The sequence below is a fragment of the Lepidothrix coronata genome, unplaced genomic scaffold, assembly GCF_001604755.1.
Source record: "Lepidothrix coronata isolate B3197 unplaced genomic scaffold, Lepidothrix_coronata-1.0 Scaffold187, whole genome shotgun sequence".
Lineage (NCBI taxonomy): Eukaryota > Metazoa > Chordata > Aves > Passeriformes > Pipridae > Lepidothrix > Lepidothrix coronata.
Window position 1 is genome coordinate 1,251,044 of NW_016690367.1, and position 20,852 is coordinate 1,271,895.

General features: G+C 47.5%; 1 protein-coding gene across 28 annotated transcripts in view; it reads left to right on the top strand.

Annotated features, from left to right (window-relative positions):
• The window catches only part of EPB41 (erythrocyte membrane protein band 4.1), an 88,034-nt gene that overhangs the window by 53,441 nt on the left and 13,741 nt on the right, over window positions 1–20,852 (top strand). For 4 of the 28 annotated variants that reach the window (XM_017831018.1, XM_017831012.1, XM_017831007.1 and 1 more), the window contains exons 12-18: window positions 1,006–1,122; window positions 2,405–2,533; window positions 5,190–5,398; window positions 7,144–7,200; window positions 7,317–7,361; window positions 8,163–8,225; window positions 11,104–11,283. In XM_017831018.1, the coding sequence (XP_017686507.1) occupies window positions 1,006–1,122; window positions 2,405–2,533; window positions 5,190–5,398; window positions 7,144–7,200; window positions 7,317–7,361; window positions 8,163–8,225; window positions 11,104–11,283 (800 nt within the window). Of the gene's footprint in view, window positions 1–1,005; window positions 1,123–2,404; window positions 2,534–5,189; window positions 5,399–7,143; window positions 7,201–7,316; window positions 7,362–8,162; window positions 8,226–11,103; window positions 11,284–13,089; window positions 13,141–13,506; window positions 19,334–20,852 lie in introns of those variants that run through there. The other 24 variants (XM_017831009.1, XM_017831024.1, XM_017831013.1 and 21 more) reach the window with 19 other exon arrangements.

A 20,852-nucleotide genomic window follows, 5' to 3' on the forward strand; every position in this document is an offset into this window, starting at 1 on the left:
CCTTGAGGGGGAGATTTTTTGCCACAGCTGAAACTTTTTCAGTGTTCCTTAAAGCGATGCTTAGGTTGGGATGTCAGTCAGATGGGCTTATCTCACGTTTCTGAAGGAGATGGGTAGCTCCAGGCTAGGGGAGGTGAGACATGGAGAGGAGAGTGCTTAAGTTTACTCCACTTGATCTGGATCACTGGATACTAAGATTCTGAGAAAGGGGAGCATCGCTTTGCACCACGAGTAACAGGGAGAGGGGAACATCTCTTTGCACCATGAGGATCCAGGGAAAGGGGAGCATCCCTGTGCTCTGAGAGGATCCAGGGAAAGAGGAGCATCTTTGTGCAGCAAGAGGATTTAGGAAAGGGGGAGCATCTCTGTGCGCTGAGAGGGTCTAGGGAAAGTGGAGCATCCCTGTGAACTATGAGCATCCAGGGAGAGGGAGCATCCCTGTGCACCATGAAGATTCAGGGAGAGGGAGCATCCCTGTGCACCATGAAGATTCAGGGAAAGAGGAGCATCCCTGTGCTCTGAGAGGATCCAGGGAAAGGGGAGCATCCCTGGTGGAGCAGGGACTGCATTGCTTTGAGCCCTGAGGTTGTGCTGCAGCCCAGGAGGCACCGGGGTTGTCCCAGCGCCCCATGACCAGCAGCAGCCAGGCTGTCCCTGCTCCTGTGCTCAGTGACACTCCAAGCCTGGGCTTTGTACCTCGAATCCAGAGGGGAAAGGCTGCTTGGTCTGAGCTCCGTTCAGCAGCAAAGCCAAATTCCAGCTTGCCAGCAATCCGGGCGTGCGAGATCCCTCAGGCACAACGCACGGGGGGGCGAGGGGACCAGGGCTGTTGGTTGCCACTCGGCCCTGCCATTATGACCCCAGATGGGTAGAGAAATCCCAGCTGCAGTCCCACATCTGGATGTGAGAGCGTGGAGAGGAGCAGGCCGGGGATGTGCGGCCCCTGTGGCGGTTGCAGTGTCGCCTGTGCCGCGCGGGTCCTTAACGTGTGCCCCGTTTCCTCAGCTAAACGTGCGACTCAGAAAGTTGAGTTCAGGACCGTAGAGGAAGAGAAGCAGAAGGAGGTGGTGGTGGTTGAGGTTCCTGAACCAAAACCTGCGGATCAGATCCGAGAGAAGCCAGGTATAGCTGTGGTGGTGGCTACAACTCTCTGCAGTGCCTTTCCTGTCCTCTACGTGCTTGTTCCTGACAATTCCAAGTTTCACCAAATCTGGCGGCTTTCTTTTTTCATTTCTTTGCAAGAAGAATTCTACAGTGAGAGGAGACACAGCCCAGCTCTGGGAGACTCCTTAAATTTCCACCTTGCACCTTGTAATTCTTGTGGGGAGGTGGGGGGAAAGTTTAGGATGTGATGATCTGATGGTACTTAAGAACTCTCATTAGATTTGGGTAGTTTTGTGTATGTCAGTTAGCAAACTTTAAAATTTGATCTTGAAACTTCTTGTGAAGCTTCTGAAATTCTTCATCGTGGGATCTTCTCACCATTTTTTAAGAGTTCTGGGACCTTTTGTTTTTTTTAAAGTCTATTCTGGGATCTTTTTTCAGCATTTGAGAAATGCCACCCCATTTAGTCTGTGGAGCTTATATTTCTCTTAAGAGAGGTACTATTAATAAATATTAATAAATATTAATGTCCTTAAGAGGGGGTGTAGGTACAACAGCACATTTGAATACTAATAAGTGTTTCACAGCACAGTGTTGTCAAATATTTGCAGCCTTCATCACTTGGATGGCGACCGCCTGTGGTGTGTTAGGGCTGGAAATAATTCGTATGCAAATGCTGTGGGTGCTGCTCTGCTTCCCTCCTTCCACCTGGAATTTTTTTACGGTGTGCTTTTGACTGCATCACTGTTTTTGTAGTATCTAGGTCCAGCTTTCACGAGGTGTGTCAGCCTTCCCCCCACCGTGGTCATGCCTTGATCTTCCCTGGTCAGCATTGCCTGGTGGGGAAAGCCCGATGCTGTAAAAACAGGGTGAGGAATTTCAGGCACCAAGTGAATCATTCAAGTACATTTAATTAAAGCTGCTAGTTTTTATATAGGTTTTTATCTGGATGTGTTTTGCCTGGATTTTGCCAGCCAGCACCCCTATCCCTCCAAACTCTGCAGGCAGAGCCCATCCTAGTTCCACACGTGTCCCCACATCTCCCTGCCTGGGCAAGAAGCCTGCAAAGCTTATTTCTATTGTTCTTTTCCCCTCTTATCCAATGCACTGTTGGGTATGGCAGCACTAGAAAGGCTGGTGCACAGTTCCATGGTGGAAAATGACTGTTGAGCTGCCTGGTTTGCAAACCTCTTTGCTGTTCCCAGCTGCTGAGAGGGATCTCCTTGCTCTTTGCTGTGGTGACCGTTGTGTGTCCGTGCGGGTCCCCACCCCGCGTTAACACCTGCAAACCTCTTTCTAGCCAAACACACTCTTGAAACTTTTGAAATGAAACCCATTGCAGAGGAGGAAGAGGAGGAGGAGAAGGTAGAGGTGGTTAAGGTTCCTGTTGCCAAGCCAAAGTTCCCGGAGCCGGTGCCGCCGCGGTCAGGTACAGCCACAGCGGCGTTTGGTGGCTGCTGTGCTGTCACTGTGGGGGTGAAGTGATGCAGTGCTGTAGGACACAAGTTGCACTGCTTGTGGTGGTGTTTGTTGCCACTAAAATACCCCCTTGGCTTTGCCGTGTGCTGCTTTCCAGGAGTGCCCTGGGTGAGGTGAGCGGGTGCCGTGGCTTGGCTGTGTGTGGAAGTGAGCGTGCAGTGGCCTCTTAACCCTCCTCCCTTGCTGTTCCTTCCTGGAAGGTTTGCTCCCTTGAGCTGTGGGAATGTGCAGTGCCTGAAAATCAGGTTATGAGATCCAGGACTGCTGGAGGTCACCTACATTCCACTTTATTTCTTCACTGGGGAGTGCTGCTTCCCTAGTTGGAAAAGGTGTCAGAGCGACGTCGCTGCTGCAGTCAGATCCACGCTAATCATGATTAAAATAGGGTTGATTAGTTGTTGCAGAAAGAGGAGACTGAAGCCGTGGAGGGAGGTAACTGAGAACTTCATGTTTTCTTGGTTAGGATGGAAAACACTGGAGGATATTCCATGAGATGGGCAGCAGCAGAGTGGACATCAGCCAGTGTCAGACCTGAGCACAGCCTGGGCTCTCCTGGTGCAGCTGCCCCTTCTTATCCATCTCCTGCACTTTTCCTCCTGCTGACTCTCCCATTCCCAGCAGGGACTGTTAGTGGGGTGATGGTGGTCGATCACAGAATCATGGAATGGTTTGTGTTGGAAGGGACCTTAAAGATCATTCAGTTCCAACCTGCATTTTATATCTTTTATTTTGGGGCAGTGCTTTTTTTACTGTGTTTAAATCATGTGTCAAAATACCCTGAAGCAGTTAATCAGGAAAATGAACTAAAATACAGTTCTGGGCAGCCCAGAACTCACTGTTGGATGGCAAAGGAAAAGCTTGGTGTCTGTTATCATTTTTCCTGCATGTCTTCATGCCCTGGGAGAGGAGCAGGAGAGGTGGCTGTGTGGATTTACTGGTGGCAGTATTTCCTTTGCTGCTTCATCTTTGAGGTGGCATTTTAACACATCCATAACTTTTTTAGCCAAACGTGATCTTGGCAGTATTGAGATAAGCCCAATTGAAGAGGAGGAGGAGGAGGAGGAGGAGGAGGAAGAAAAAATGATGGTGGTGAGAGAACTAGAGCCAGTCCCGAAGGAGCCAGGTACCACCGCGATGACGGCTTTGCTCTCCCAGCATCCTCCTCATCCCGACTGTCCCTGCCATCCCACCTCTGTACAACCTTCCCAGCGGCTGTCACCGCTTCCATGGCATAAATACACCGGGACATGGCACTGATTGTCCTCCTGAAAGGATGACACAGTGTCTGGGTCACAGAAGTGAGCTGCTGTGCTGAGGAGCAGCGAGAGGACGGAGCCTGTGGTGGTGGTGTGGGGTTTGGGGTGGGTCCAGGTGTTTGTCTTGAAGGTGTAATTGAAGTTTCTGGAAAATCAGGTTCTTTTTTGCCCCCCCCCCCATCTTGTACATTTTTTGGTCATGTGGATGCTTTATTCTCTCATGTTTTATTTACACACGGATGAGACGCAGTGACCTTTTCAGTGAAACAGGAATTCTTACTGAGGAGTTGCTTGAAAACACAATTTCTTTTTTAACAGCAAGTTTTCTAGTGTCTTTGACTGGACACCAGTGTTGGATGGGATGGGTTGCACAGTGTGATCCTGCTGCAAACTGTGACTTTGGGAGTGTGGGACCACGTCGAAGATACTATTTTGGGTGTATTTTTAGTGGAACATCCATAAAAACAACGTCAGGAGAACCAAATAGCTTATTGTATCTATAGGTACACACAGGGAATTGATTGGGGCTGGCTTTGTCACACAATATTGACTTGAATATTTCGTTGGAGTCGGGCCTTTCAGGGATCAGGAACTGCCTGGGAAATCAGGAATTGAAGGAAAGGAATAGGCAGTTGATTTCATGTGGGGCTAGTGCTTGTGTTTAAGACTGTCATCCTCTGGAAAGGTGATTTTTTGGCAGCATGCTGTTCATTCCTGCACTGTCACTGACCTGGAGGTGCTGGGTATCTTCCCACCGTGCTGCCTCGGAGATACCCCCCGGGACACACAGCCCAGCCTGCTTTGAATCCCACCTGGAAGTTGCTGTGAAGTTTCCTAGAGCGATGCTTGTTGATTATTTTTTCATTTGAGTTGCCTAAAAGATTGGGGAGGGGGGGGAAAGCCTGTGTTTCCCTTCCAGAAGCCATCTGTTTCTGGTTGAGGAGGTGCCCACAAGCCCAGAACTCCCCACGCTGTGTCTGTTTTGTGGTGGCACTGGAGTGGAGTCCGTGTCACTTGTGTGTGAAGGACCCAGAAATCCGTGGCACGATGTCAAATTCCAGATTTGCCTTTCTGGTGTGGCTTCTCTGCAGAGTGCAAGCTTGCTTTTTGTAAACCATCTGGTGTGGGGCTTTATTTGATTTTATTTAAACCATAAGGAAAATAATCCCAACTCTCCCGTACTAAATGCACAAGCTGCTTCGCTCAACATCTTTATTTCGTTTCCCTTTTTTTACCTCCTCCTCCTCCCTTTCTTTTTAAATGACAGCACTGTAATTTGGAAAGGCTTTGCCTAGAGCTTTGGAACATTACCTGCTCTGAACCTTGTCCCTGTGTGTCCCCCCTCCTCAGCAGTGGCTGTGATAACCCCGGAGCGGAGTCCCCGGCCCACCTCGGCCCCGGCCATCGCTCAGAGCCACCCTGCAGAGCCAGCCCCAGCTAAGCCTGACGTGAAGGACGTGGCCACGTCTAAAATAGGGAAGGAAACAGCAAAAGCTGATGTGAGACGTGAGGAATTCCCACCAGAGAAAGCCAAGGCAGAGCCAGCTGATGCCTCCAAGGTAGGTCAGACCGGAGTCTCTTTGGAAGAGCTGGAGTGTCACTGCAGAAGCCACCCCAAAGCAGCAGCTCTGTCCACCTTCCCCTCCTGGGAGATGAGGGGTTTATCCCTCCCCCAGGCATCAGGTGGGGAGCAGGCACGGGGGTCTGGCTGCCAGGGAAGTCCCAGCCCTGACATTCCTTGTGGAAGAGGAGTCACTCCAAGCTTTGGTGGCTGCAGTCAAACTGAGTGCAGCCTTAAGATGGTTAAAAACGCTGCCAAGAGCTGCACGTGCCCGTGGGGTCGGAGTTTAGGGCTCAGCCATGGCCAGGCTGTGCCCCTTGATTCCTGGTACGACAGCAGGAGGCAATTCCAGTGAAATCAGTGATATGGATCTGGCTGCAGCCCAGCGCCGGAATGTTTTTCACATTGATAGGCTTTGGCTGGGAGAGCTGGTAACACTGGTGGTAACACAGTGCTGCAAACTGGACTAAAACTTTAGTTGACGATGGCACTGGTGAGACCTTGGGGGGTTTATTGTTTAAATGCCATTTTTTTAAGCATTATTTGATCTTTCTACAAATGTCTGAGGCCTTTGCCGGGGTTGATATGAGTGTGTTGTTCTAATAAGAATAATGTGCAAAATTAATGTTGATATTACAGTGTCCTTAATATTCTGCAGATCTTATTGAACTGAAGCCTTGCAGTGGTGCAGCAGAAGTGTTTGCCTTGAGACACAATTTTCACATTACCCCAAAATTTAGCTGATCTCAGCATTGCTGGAGCCACATTTCCTATAACATATCACACAGTGGGTCTTATGTGACATCTCCAGGGGAAATCCCTCTTAATTAAGGTTGGGAGATGGAGGTAAAGGAAAGGACAGTTGCTTCAGAAAATTCCACGGCCTGTGTGAGTGGTAATTTTTAAATGAAAGTGCTGAAGGGATCCTCAGGCTGGCACTGTGGAGTTGGAATTGGAGCACAGAGTTCCTGCCTGGCTGCTCCTCCTCCCTTGTGTTACACTGAGAAATTTTACTCATCCCATCTTCCTTATTACAGGTTTTTTCTTAAGTGCTTAAACACTGGATTTTTTTTCCCCCCCTTTTAAATATAGATGTGGGAGGAAATTGTGGATTTGAACGTGCCAAATTTACCCTGTTTCTCCAATGTAGCTGCATCACTTCTTTTAACACCCACTGATGCTTTTGCCTTCAGAGTACTTGGCAACCCAGTTTCCCTAAAATACTTCCTTGAGAGTGTTAAGACAATCTTGGCTCTCTACTTATGGACAGGAAAGAACTTAATTAGTGATGTTAGGCTTGGTTTTGTAGCTAAGCCTGCTCTTACTGCCTCTGCTGACATAATACCTGTGCATATAACCAATAATTTCTGTTTTTGAGAAGGTCTGTGTTAATTGGAGCATGTTGCTTTGTTGGGATTTCACTGGGAGATCCAGCTGCAAATGACATTTGAAAACATTGCCTGGCCGAGCTAATGCAAGTTGGGAAGCCCTTCTTCAGAAGCACTGGAGAGCACTGGTTTCAAATATAAATAATTCTCAAGCTGAAGGAATTATTTCACCTGCTGTTGACTAACAGAACGCCGGGAGCTGCCGTGCCATTAACCCAGGGCTGCATGTTGGTTTTTGCATGTTCCCCCAGCACCTCAAAACCAACTTTATGCAGCCGTGTTTGGAAACTGAACAGTTTCTTGAAACAAATCTACTAACAAGAAATGTTTTTGCCGATTTATTTCTTAAATGTAGGTGAGGAAAACACACATTGAGGTCACAGTCCCCACCACGAATGGTGCCCAGCCCCAGGTTTGTGCTAATAATTCAGTTTAGGTTGCTCACAGTTTGTTTTTTTTATTTTTTTAAGGTTCAACATAGTTAAATGAACCAACTCTTTTTTTTTTTTTTTTATCACTGCCCAACAGCAGCAGCCTGCAGAAAAAGAGGAAGAACTGATAAGAATGAGGAAGGTTAGCCATTTTACCCTTTCACCAGCCAAATTTGCCATATCATTCATGCATCTGTAACATGTTTAAAAAGACAGTGCTCCAATTTCTTCCCGTGCTTTGGGTTGGGATGTTGGTTTTCTTTTGACTACCAAATACTTGATTGGAAAATGAGTAGTTTTTTTTGTCCCACAGACACAGCCTGATTGCTAAAATTATGCTTGTTGAATGTTCAAAAGAAACACGGTTGGCTTGACTTGTGAAATTTATCTTCTCTGTAACAAATTTACTTAGAAACCAGAGAAAACTGTGCAGTTTGCATTGCAGGAAATGCAAAAAAAGAAAAAAATGAAGAGGATGTTTTTTTTTTTTTGGTATTGATTAAGTAACAGGGACACATCCAGGATGGGAAAGGTGGTTCAGGCGTAGTTACTGTGCACGCTGGGACCTTGTAAAGGTTACTTCAGGTAGTACAGCCTCACACTGGGGTGGGCCTGCATCCCTCAGGGGTGTCACGTGGTGACCTGTGCAAGGCTTCCATGGAAAACCAGTAACTGTCTCTTTGTGGCCGGAGCTGAGGCCCCCGGGAGCTGTCTCTTTAAAGGACTCATCACATCTCCCATTCTCCATGAGCCAGACCCCCCATTCCTGGTGGGAATTCCCACCCCACGCTGCCTCAGCGCTGCACTCCCGACCCTGAGTTAACTTTTTTAATTTGCCGATTTCTCGATCCCGCAAGACCAACGTTTTAATTTTTTGTGCTTTTTTTTTTTTGTTTTGTTTCTTTGTTTTGTTTTGTTTCCCCCTTTCCTTTCATTTTCACAGAAGAGATCAAAGAGGCTAGATGGTGAAAACATTTATATCAGGCATAGCAATTTAATGTTGGAGGTTTGTATGAACTTGAAGCTTTTTTTGAGTTGCATTTGCCTAAACCTTCTGCATCTGCGCTGAACTTCTTCCTCTTCTGCTGCTGCCTTTATTTTGCATGCTCTTGCATGAAAGACCTTTTGATTTGATTTGATTTTTTTAATTATGCTTTTGCATGGTGACAGTAAACATGATGATGTGCAGCCATTCTTCCTTCTACCTCTTCTGACTTTCATTCTCTCATACCTACCCAAAATACATGATTGGCAGAGCTCAGATCTGCTCTGGGACCCACTGGGTGCTCACAGGGGTATAGACTGTAGTGGGGACTAGTTTTTCATTGCTTGAAACAAATTACTTTCCTGGGAGAAAAGCCAGTCTATGAAAATACAAAATTCAGGATAAGCTGCAGGGGAAATTGGAACAGGTTGCCCTGAGAAGCTGTGGCTGCCCCATCCCTGGAAGTGTCCAAGGCCACGTTGGATGGGGCTTGGAGCAACCTGGGCTAGTGGAAGGTGTCCCTGCCCTTGGAACTGGATGAGTTTTAAGGTCCTTCCCAACCCCAACCATTCTGGGATTCAATGAAGTTGTCACCCCTGGGCGTTCAGGCCACCACAATGTCCATGTTGCTTCAGGCAGGAGGGATCCTTTTGGATGCTGCAGGGATGTTTCCATCCTCCTTCAGCCCTTCCTTGCCTTGCAGCACCTCAGCACCCCCCAGGTCCCATCCTGCTCGGTGCCAGCTCCCCATAGATCTGACATGGGGGCTCAGTGGTCACGGGTGGCTCATCCCTCCAGGCTACAGCTCTTCCCTTTGAATTTGGGAGCCCTTTCCGTTTGCTTTCACCCAAGCACGGTCTCAGAACAGACCACGCCAATCATATATTTTAATTCTTTAATACACTGTGTTATGGGAGATGTTTTGTGGCTTCTGATACTCTGTGTTACGTGTTTCTACTCAGACTTGCAGCCCCAGCAGCTCATAGGGTTTCCCCGTTGCCATCTCTTGAAAAAAAGTGGAGTGAACCAACTGCCTTCTCCTAATCGGAATTTTCAAAGTTTTGCAGCTTTTGGGTGGTTTTTTTTTTTTTTTTTTTTTTTTTTTTATTTTTTTTTTTTTTTTTAAAACCTGCTACAACGTAGAGCTTTGAGCCACGAGTGAAGGGTGCGAACACATCGGGCCGCTGCTGGAGCTCTGAAGACTCTGCCTGTCGCCTTCTTCCACCCAACTCAAAACAGCTCCACCTCCCCAACCCCAAACAGAGCTTTGTCTTCGCTTCCAAACCCCTTTTTCCTGTTACTGCAACACCTGTCTCTGCCACCCAGCCCTTTCCCTCCCTGGTTCTGTTGCAGGTGCTCCAGCCCTCCCCTAGAACAGGGCTCACCCAGCAGCTCACCCCCTTCATTCCCTTTGTGTTTTTTAGCCCATGCATTTGGCAGATCAGATATTTTCCCAGCAGACCTCACCCTCCTGAAGCTGCCTGTTGATTTTGTTGAAAGCCTTTTAACTCTCCACCTACACCAGGTTCTTACAGAAAGGGAAAAACAGGAGGAAAAGGAGGTGACGCTGAGTGAGCTGGTTCCTCAAGGTGCTTTCCAGACCTGGCTCCACGTTAGCTCCTCGTGGCTTTAGCTCCTCTCCAGCCCTCCCAGGCCCTGCTCCTGCACAGTGCTGGAAAAGCCAAGGTGGTCCTTCTCTCTTCTCTAAGCCAGGAGCAGCTGTAGGGTTCCTGGACCCAGGCAGGGGTTTACCCCGGAGTCTTCAGCAGACTTATTTCTGCATTTTTTCCCTACCCAGCAGGCACTTGACTTACACTTTCATCCAGAATTGATGCCAAAACTTGCGTTTTTTCCCCCTAGAACTGTGCCAAAAAGAGTAAATGTTGTTAAAGAGGCATTTGGGGTTTAGCTGTGTCCTGGGTGAGCTGCAGGGATGCAGATTTTTGGGAGGGCCCCTCCTTTAGGGATGTGTTTGCTCTTCCATCTTCTAAAATTAATGGGCTGAGTAACAACTGAAAGCACAAAAATAGTTAAATTTCCCAGTGATGCTTTTGCTGACCTTGATTTCTCCCTTTCTTGCTGCTTTTTGGCCCTGTCCAGAAAAGTTGTTGTTTGGCTTACACCTATTTTATGCAGAAGCTTTGTTTTCTACAAACTCTGGTTTGCTTGCAAAGAAAAAACTATTTTTAACAAGTTGACTTGCCTTGAAGTCTGTGTGTTTATGCTGTAAACTGGCATCACAGAGTAGAAATCTGGCTTTTTCCAGATGGAAAAAAAAAATCATCAGGAGTTTTTTGACTGATCCAGCATAAAGGAAATTCTCAGTTTGATTAAAAAAAAAAAAAATCATCTCATCTTCATTTCAGAAGTCTAAAACCTCCTATGGTAGCTCCTGGAGGGATGAGATGAGAAGGAGGGGAAATGATGGTAATGGGGATATTCTGGGAGCAGAGATAATTCCTGTTAGGATTAAAGAGAAATAGGTATGAAGAGAGCAAAAAAAAAAATTAGGAAAACATGTTATTGAACATTAATTGTATTGATACCTGGGAATATTCAGCCTTGCAGAGGGAAAAGAAAGCAAACCTACCCGATTTAAAAAATAACCCAAACAAACACAGTCTGGCAACTCTAAAAAAAAAAAAAATCCCATATGGGGGAAAATCCATGAGATTCCAGGTGACCTGTCACTGGTTTTGGTGGAGATTCTCCTGGAGGAGCCCCCGCTCCGTGATTAATCCGAGAGGAGAGAGGAGAGGACGCTCCCTCTGTGTGTTTGCAGTGTGAGCAGCACTGGGGGAGCTCGGCCGCGGCTCAAGCGCAGCTTTGCTAAGCCCAGCCTAGGCAGTCCCAGCTCCTCCCCACGCCCCTTCACTCATCCTGTCCCTTTTGCTGGTAGGATCTAGATAAGCCCCAGGAGGAAATCAAGAAGCACCACGCCAACATCAGCGAGCTGAAGAAGAACTTCATGGAGTCCGTCCCGGAGCCGCGGCCGAGCGAGTGGGACAAACGTCTGTCCACCCACTCCCCTTTCCGGACCCTCAACGTCAACGGGCAGATCCCCACGGGAGCGGATGGAGTGAGTACCTTGGGGCATGCTGGGGTTCCAAGGGGTGGCCTTTTAGCACGTGGGATGGTCCCTGAGAGAGTCGAAGTCGGAGGCGTCATAAAAATGCGAGTTTTGTTTCGGTAGGGAAGGATGTAGGGATTCCTCACCTGCTCTTGGGGCTGCTTTTCCTGGTGTTGCTGTCACTGTGATGTTAGAGAGCACTTCCCATGGCTGGCTTGGGGACTGGATCTCCCCAAAATGTTGGACAAAACCCACCTAAAACTCTTAAATTAAGAGAATTATTGCTTCAGTGATAATATTGCAACCCGGTGCAGAAGCACTAGGATGGGATAATTTTTCCGAAATCACTTTATTCTTCAGTTTCTTCTTGGGGTTTAGACTTGCATTAGGAACTCCAGGTGCTGATCTGCTGTGGAGGCTTCAGGAAGACTCCTCAGCAGGGCTGTTCATACATGATGGGAACCTTCCTCCTTCCAGGAACAGGGCCTGTGTGTTAGTAGCCACATACACCCAGTTTCTCTGCTAATTTCCTTAAAAAAGGTAATTTTTCAAAGAAACCCAGTTGGAACAGCAGAGATCTGTCACCAACTGGTTTCTTCTTGGCTCAGAGACACCTTCTCTGTGTCATGTTGGTGGTGCCTAACTCAGGTTTGGAGCTTGTGAGTAAAACTGTAGTTAGCACCCGTGGTAATCAGTCTCTGATTACTCTCTCACTCAGTAGTAAATGCAATTTTTTATTACAACAGAAAAATTGCATCCTGGCTGCAGTGGTGGCAGTTGGAGACTCTCTCCTGGTTTAAGCCCAGCTTCTCTCCTTCCTGCCCACAACCCTGCAGAAAAACTTGTATTTAATCTTCAAAGCAATGCAAGGGAAACACTTATTAGTCAGTAAATAGTCTTGCAGTGGATGGAGCACTGTAACACCTACAAGAGGTTTAACACCAAGTTTACTGCAAGCTCCTCAAAGTGTAGAGAAAACCCAGGACAGCTTAGGAAAAATGAAATCCCCAAATTGAACTTAGTTGGGGTTGGTTGCTGTAGAATCCCAAAGTGGTTTGGGTTGGAAGGGACCTTAAAGCCCATCTCGTTCCAACCCCTGCCGTGGGACACCTTCCACTAGCCCAGGTTGCTCCAAGCCCTGTCCAACGTGGCCTTGGACACTTCCAGGGATGGGGCAGCCACAGGTTCTCTGTGGCAAACTGTCCTTGGGATTACCCTGTTTAACACATGGATAGACTTTGCTCAGTTTAAATCCACAGGAATTTGGGCAGCAGAGCTCTGCCCATGGTGCCACGTGGTTTTTGGGGTGTGGGTGGGACAGAGCAGGGGCTCTCAAGCCCCACAACTGCAGTTCAAGAATTATATTCTTGGTTATTATGGAGAATTTCTGACAAGGTGACCATATTGTGAGGTGTTGGATGGTGTGAGCTTGTCCCATCTAAAGCCACGGTGGGTCTTTAGTGTCCCTGGATTTGCATTTTTGGAAGGTCCCTCTTAGTCTGACCCTCTCCAGAATGATCTTGCTCTGAGGTGGAGGTGGACACATTCTGGGAACTTCCAGAAATGCATCTTCACCAGACACTGACCAGGGAGGGTGTTTTCCTTCACCTGCACGTGTTGAAGGATGGCAAATCATGAGGGTAGTTCAAGGTTGACAAATCACAATGGTAATTTAAGGACGATAATTCACCGTGCAAAGTGGTACCTTCACCCTGCCCTGGTGGCCAAAGGGTTTTTTGCCAGGGGCTGCTTTTCTGCTGTTCCTGAATGTTTTATTACGAGACAACTGAACCTTAACACGCTTTGTGTGTCCAGGTCAAGAAAGCCACTGTCCTATCTTCTGAGAGACAGGTTGGTGGGCTTGAGGTAAAGCTGCTGCTCTGATCTGTGCTTCTGAACCAGACTTGCTATTGCACTGGCACCGAGCAAAAACTCGACAGCAGCTGCTGGATAACATTTTTTTTCTTTTGGCTACATGAAGTAGTTTCATAACTCACACCCAGAGGCCTTTGGCTCTTGCTGCAGCTTTTGCAGCTTTCAGTTTTTGCTTATTTTGGTGCATGGCTGGTTCGAAAAAAGCTGCATGAACGATATAACCGTGTATTCGGCGAGAAAAGCAATTCTGAAAGTTTTAACTGTTCCCTGTTCTTTTTATGTTGTCTTTCTTTCCGTTTCTTTGTTGTTTTAACAATCATGTTACTCTGGCATTTTATATTTTCTTTTGCTGCCCAGTCTCCCAGCTACTTTCTCCCCAATTCTCACCACTTAGGGGTGTGCAAAGAACCAGTCCCAAAATACCGCACTGACCAGAGGAGGTTGGCTCAGCTGAGGGAGCTTAGAGCCAAGTTTTTCCTCTCCTAAGTACACTTGGATTTGCCCAAGGCTGCCAAACTAAAGGGATGGAGAGTTACTGCACAGCAGCATTCCCACAATCTTTTCTTTCTTCAGCAGAAGTGCTGGAGGCTTTGCATGGTCCTGTGTGCTGATTTGCTCATTCCGGGTTTTTAACGTTCCTCAGACTCCAGAAACAAAAGTGCTAAAACACGGAGCAGAATTCCAGGAGCTTGCAGTGCTCCCACTGCCATCCTGCCCGTTCCACACGTGGCATTTCTGAGAATAGCAATTTTACACTTGTTCCAGTAGAATTTTCAGACCAATCAGTGTTTTGATACTCTGGTCAGAACTTTGGAAAAGCCTTTTGTGTCTGCTCTGCAGTCTGGCTGTTCCATGGGATTTGCCAAACGCTGGTTTTAAGGGTAGATTAGGAAGCTGTCAGAGACCACCTTTTGTACTGCACCATTCCTGTTTCTAATGCCTCCGACTTTTTTCTCGACCATTCCAATTCCAAAACACTCCAGGAGGTTTTGAGCACCTGCTTTCCTGGCAGGGCAGGCACAAACCACCACAACCCTGATGCAGATGTTGATCAGCTCTGCAGGGAGGACACGGTTCTGTAGCTCCAAGGCTCGTGTGGCCCAGGCCACCGGCTGCTCTGCTCCCCAGGGCAGTTTATTTTACGTTGAGAAGAGCTGTCCTAATGCTTTGCACACCTCCAAGTGTCACTTTTGGGCACTTTCCATCTGTCATTTTTGTTCATCTCTCTCTGTCTTTCTTGATCTTCTACCACGAAAGCAGAAACGGGAACGTCCTCTGTTAGTACAGGATGAAGACAAATTAAAAAAGCAGCAGATACCTACTGAGACAGCCTTTCCCCGGCCAGCAAGTGAAGAAACTCTTCCAAAGGTTTCAATTGCAATTCCTGAAGAGCAGAAAGCACTCAAAAAGTGTCAGCTGTACTCTAGCATTTTTCCTTCTCCACGTATTCCCTTTATGATGTCCTTTCTCCTCGTTGTAGCACTGACTGTTTGGTGGCTGCTCTTTCTCTGAGTGGCAACAGGGTCGTGTTGAAACCTCAAGACCAAAGCTCCTGAATTTCTTGGCCGTAGCCTCTGCTGCATCTTCCTTGTCCTGGTCTTTGATCTCTCTAGTTCGCTGTCCCGGGGAGGGACATCCCGCGACCGTCCTGTTAAATCCCTCTGTGTGTCCTTGTGTGGCTGGGATGGGACCTGGCAGGAGTGGGCTGGGATTGCCGGGTCCCTTCTGAAGTTTCCTCCTGTGCAAAAGCAAATTCTTTGAACCCTGTTCCTGATTGCTGTGAGAGAGCAGACGGGGAGAGGAAATGATGGGAGGAGTCGCTGGCGTCCTGAGCCCCCGTAGACTTCACGTAGGAATTGCTGGAAAATTGCTTTAAAACTTGTTGGTTTTAATGTAAGATGCTCAAAAACTGGAGAACCTTTGATACTGGTCCAAAAAAGGCTTGGCAGTAATCTGCTGAATTATGGAATCCTGGAATGGTTTGGGTTGGAAGGGACCTTAGAGCCCATCTCATTCCAACCCCCTGCCAGGAGCAGGGACACCTTCCACCAGCCCAGGTTGCTCCAAGCCCTGTCCAACCTGGCCTTGGACACTTCCAGGGATGGGGAGTCCACAACCTCTCTGGGCAACAAGAGGTTGAATCTCTGGGAAGAATATCAGGATCTAATCCATAACCATCCTAGGAAACTCAGATTGGCATTTCAATACAAAGTACTGGTTCTCACTGCTGTTAGTGATGACTCAGGGACAGGGACAGGCAGCTTTTCTTTTCCCAGCGGGTGAAGCCTTTGGCAAAGCATCCCGGCTTCCCTCTCCACCCCTGTTCACGTGTCCAAGAAAACACACAGTGTTACAGGAGAAAACCCACTGCAAGGAGATATTAATTGTCAACCCAGATTAATCATTTCTTGGAGTCTGATGCTCTCGGTGCGCTCGGGATGTGTTTTGTTTCGTTCGTGGGGAACTAAAGGACTCGTGTTTGCTGAGGTCACAGGGCTGGAGTCACCTGCTGTTTTAACATCCCCTCTGTTGCCATGTTGGCTTGGCCACATCAGGACACACTTCTAAATGTTAAAGCCCTCGATTGTTTTTGACTTCTTTACCCAAACCCTTGCATGCTGCTTGTTGTTTACTGCCTACAGTGTAAATGTCTGGATGATGCTCCCGTTTATCCCAGTTCTCCTGGCTGAGCTGTGCAGGCTCCAGCCCAGCTGGGCTGAGCAGAGCTGCTTTGTGAGCTGGAGGGAAGGTGGGACTTTGTGTCTGAGGGGTTTCTTTTCTGTAAATAGTAAAGATGGGGCTGAGCTGAGCCCCCCGTGTCTCCTTTCAGCACTAATCCGTGTTTTCCTGCAGCTGCTGGAGGATTGGGCTGGACACAGTTACTCTGGGAACAGCCCCCAGTGCCACCAGTGGTGGCAGCTGCTCCAGCAGCACGGGAGAGAAAGGAGCAGACCTCTATTACAGGGACTAAAATGTGTGAATATATATAAATACATGTATTTATAACCCTTTCTAGATCTGTATCCATGTGAACAGTGTTATTTAGGAAGCAGATAAGCTTGCAGGAATAAGGCAAACATGGCATGTGCTGTCTGGTCAGAGGGTCTGTGGTGTGTCACGGACCACTCGAGCCACCTCTTGCTTTCAGTGTGCAGGTTGAGGCTCTAAATGCTGTCTCAGAAACTTAGGTTGGTAGTGAAACTCTTTGTTTTAGTCCCACAGGAATCTTTCCAGTTCCTCTTGTACCCTGCTCCGATTAGTTCACCGGTTTGTGCCTTTAGGACTTTGTTTTGTGAGGATGCTGATTTTTCATTGGAAAAGATTCTTCCCTTTTTAATACACTGCCTTTAATACACAGTCTTCCTCCTTCAGTGCTTGGAAGCGTAGGAGTCAGAGGGTTGTTGTCCAGGTGTCCAGGTGAAGGAAAGTGTCAGCAGGCTGTGTCCCTGCATCCTTGGAGCATCCCTTGGAATGCACTTGAACTCCAGCGAGTTTGGGGTGGAGTTTAGGAAGACAAAAGTGGGCCCTGGAGAGGAGAGGTGCAAAGAGATGTTGAGGTGCCACGTGCAGAAGATGCAGGATGGAAGAAGCCAGGGGGATGCTTCTGGCTGGGATTCCCTGCCTGCATCTCCTTCCCAAAATTGGAACAGACATGATGAAAACCAGGGACTGTTTGCTCTCCCCAGCCTGGCTGGGGAGGGAAGGGATGGGAGTTGTGTGCGTGTCTCTTTGTTCATTTTCTGTCCATATTTCCTGGAGAAGAGCAGCTTAAACACAACAGGTGCTCCCTTCCCAAAGCCATTGCTCGGGATCCCTCTTGGAATGCACAGCTGAGGTTCCTGTGTGTGTCTTTTTGGTTCCTTGACAAGGACTTGGAAGCCACATGGGTGGCTTTGGCAAAAGCCATGGTTTCTGTAGCTCTGTCACCCAATTCCAAAGGACCTGAAGTTTAAAACTCTTTGCCCAGAGCAATATCTGACCAGAGTGCTCAGGATGTCTCATCCCAGAGGGATGAAAGGTGGGCTCTGCCACTTCAGCTCAATTCTGTAATTCTTTAATTCAAACGGTCTCTTTCTCTCTCTTTTTTAATCTTGAGATAAGGCTGGTTGTCATCAGCAAAAAACCTTGGAAACTTTACACTCTGAGAACACTCAGGAACATTTTTGGGATTTGTATACCAGTTATCACTGCAGATTATAAATAAATTGAACAAATGCTTTCTGTTTCTCTGGCAGTTTAGAGGCCAGTTATATTCCTCCAGGTGGGTATGATCCCTCCTGACAGAGAATTCCTGTAGCTTATCAGGAACAGAAACCTCATCCATCTGATGCCACAGGGATGTGCCCTCTGGGCTCCAGCCCCTTTTCCAGTCCCTCCTCTGCTTTTTTTCCTGTTTGCTTGTAAGGCAAAGGGAGTGACAGTCCATGGCATTCCGTGTAAGGTCTCGTTCCTGCACGTTCTCTCTCCCGTTTGTGCACATTCCGTGTCTCTTACACCTTGGTGCTGTGGTTTCACCCTTTTCCCTTGGTGTCCGTGCAGGACTCAGCCCTCAGAGGAGGGATTTTGGGATGCCTGCTGTCATCCTTGAGCACAGGGAGAGCTCATTGACTCTAGTGCTGTTTAAGAGCAGAGGTCTCAGGGGTTTTGTAAAGGAACCAACTCTGTACCACTCCCTGTTTTCCTCAGGAACAAACTTGCTGGGAACACTGGCAATCCCTGGCCGCCTGCCCTGACACTGACACCCATTGACAGGGATTCACACACCCATGCCAGGCTGTGAGGGATGGAGAACTGAGTTATCCCTTCCTGGATCCTTCCAGGATCCTGGAATTGTCTGCAGCGCGTAACCTCCTCCCAGCTGGCATGAGAAATCCTGATTTTTCAATGTGGCCTGCTGCAGAAAATGACATTTTGGTGACTCTGGCACACCAGAATAAGTCTGACAGTAGTTTTGATGTTAATTAGGCTTTCCCAGTGTGTTGTGGTGTGGTCACTCGGCTCTTTGGTGCTCGTGTGTGGGATCCCCTTAGGAGCTGTTTTCCATCGTGATTGGTGGGGTTGGCTCCACACTCACTTTCTGAATCTTCTTACCCTGGTTCCATCTCTTCTCAACACCACCTAAAACATCCATGAATCTCTTGTGCTTTCCTGCTTTAGGAAAAGGTGGACATGAGTAATTTTAAGCAGCTGGTGGCTTGGAACTCGGATTCAGCTCTGAGGCCGTGCTGGGTGTCGGGCTCTGCATGTGCTGATGCTCGAGGTGTTCACTGCTGCAAAACAACACCCCTTTTTTCTTTCCCACTGTTAAAAGTGAGCAGATAAATGAAGGTGTTGGCTGCTTCTCCTGCCACGTGCTGCCTCTCTTGGGGGGTCAGTAGAAGATGAGCTGAGGACTCTCCGTGGGCAGGTCAGGGCATGGAGTTCAGCCAATACCAGCTCCCCTCCCTTGCAGTTTGTGCAGTGGTGACCCCAAAGAGTTGGTATTCCCTGTTTCCCTCCTGAAATAACAAGGAGAAGTGGATTTCCTCAACGTGGCACCGAGGGAGTAGTTTGTGTTTGGAGGAAAGAGGCTGGGCTGGCCTTGCTGTGTCTGTACCACGGGGCTCCTGGGAAGGTTATCATATAAAATCATGGAATATCCTGAGTTGGAAGGGACCCATAAGGAACACAGAGTCCAGCTCCTGATGGTTGTGGGCAAAGTGTCTTTCACTTCACATCAGTGTCAGTAATTTGTCGCTCTGAGAATTATTCCACTTTGTTGGGTTTTCTTTTTTCTGGTCGTGAGTTGATGGCACCTGCTCTGACCTACAGAATGAGGAAGGAAGCTTTCTGGGTAAATTCAGCCCCAAGAAAGGATTATGGATTCATACAGGAACTCTCTGGTCTGTACTTGGTAGTGGGTGACACTGGAGAGAACCTGTCAGTGGTGGTTCCTCTCGTGTCCCTGTTTGTGTCCGTTGTGGTTTGTGAGGCTGGAGGGAAGGACTGGCCTTGCTTTGGGCCCCTTTGGGATCTTCTATCAGTGGTACATAGTGGTGTTGGGTCAGTTTGTGGGGACTAAAAACACTTTCTTTTTTACCTAAAATGCTCTCTTTCTGAACACTTTTTCGGTTTTGTATTTTTTCTCAGATTTTCCTTTGTAAATATGTACATTTATCATTAATAAATGTTGTTGCAAATCACATCCTCCTTTCCACTGCTTATTAACAAAAAAAGCTGTGTTAACAACCTGTGTTAATTAATTGCTTGGACTAACCCTCTGTATTCCTTTCTGAAACCAGAAGCCATCAGACCTTGGGTCACTGCTGGTGGCTTTCAGAGTGTTGGGTCAACTGGACACTCTTGGGTGTGGGTTTAGTGCTCTTGGGGAGAGGGGACACACAGCTCTGAGCTTTTAAACTGACTGGAATAACTTGACTGAGGATTAAATCCAGCTTGGTTTAAGACAGGCTTTGTTTGCAGGGAGGTCAGAATGTTCAGCCCTCTACCAAATGCTTGATGTCACACTAACACCTTCTCCCTCTTCGCTTCAGAGACTGAATGGTAGGAAAAAGCAATTGCAGAAAGTTGTTCTGAGGGCAGAGGTGAAGCAGATCCTGCACAACTCAGCTGCGAGAGCCTCTGTCTGAGGACAAAAATGCTCCTTTTGGGTTTTGTAAGTGAAGAAACCACGTTCTTAATGAACCACCATTTGTCTGCTCCATGATACGACACGAGCCTCTGGCTGGGTTTTGGCTGGTTGAAGCTCAGGTTGTGTTCAGAGACTGTATCAAGAGTAATTTTTGATTCTAACTGCCAGCTTTTCTTTGGTGAGATTGTTTATTCTGGATAAACCATTTGGCTCATCCTGTGCTGTCACAAGGGATCCCAGGAAGGCAGATCTGGCTGCTCGTGCTGCTGCTCCCTGGGACGAGCCTGGCACCAGAGCAGAGCTTTAACTTCATTTATGAAATGAGGGAAGCAAAAAGCAGCAGAACAAAATTGATATCAGTTATAAACTCTGATGTGCTATCCCTTCTTTGCCAGAGGCAGCTCTTGCAGTGCCACTGGTTTGTTCTCTGCAGAGGGAATTTGGAATAAGAAGCCACTCATCCCCCACAAAAGGAATGGGAAGAGGACCTGGGATGGGTGGACAAAGGAATCATATTGCCCAACAAGGAATTGTATTGCCCAACCACCTTATTTTGATAATTTAAGTGTTGATCTTGATGTGGTTTCATGTTGCCAAGTCCTCAATGCAGTGGTTGGAGGTGGTTGCTGTATGTTGTGTAATATCCTGAATTCTTGCTCAGGACTTGAATTTTGAAGCTTCTAGCACATTGTGTCTTTTCTAGCATTACTTTTAATTTTGGTCAAAATCTCTTTTATCCTTCTGTTGTCTGACTAGGCTGGTCAGGATGTGATCAGATCAATGGCAATTAAAAAGATCCATCCAAGCCCACAAATCCATAGGTAATGTCTGTCCTTTTCAATGCCAGGGTGTGTTGAACAGCTTCTAAACCTTTTTTTAACTTCTATCTTTAAGGCAAAGCAGTTCTGTAAGGCAATGGCAGGTACTGTAAAATAAGGCTCTCTTGTTTTCTGCTTTATAATACTTTTTACCCAAGTGCTTTGCCAGCTGTGAGATTGAGCATCAGTTGATCTGGGAGCGTTCTCTGGTGAGTGTGGTTTGCTGCCAAAGCAACATCATCTCCTTGTGCATC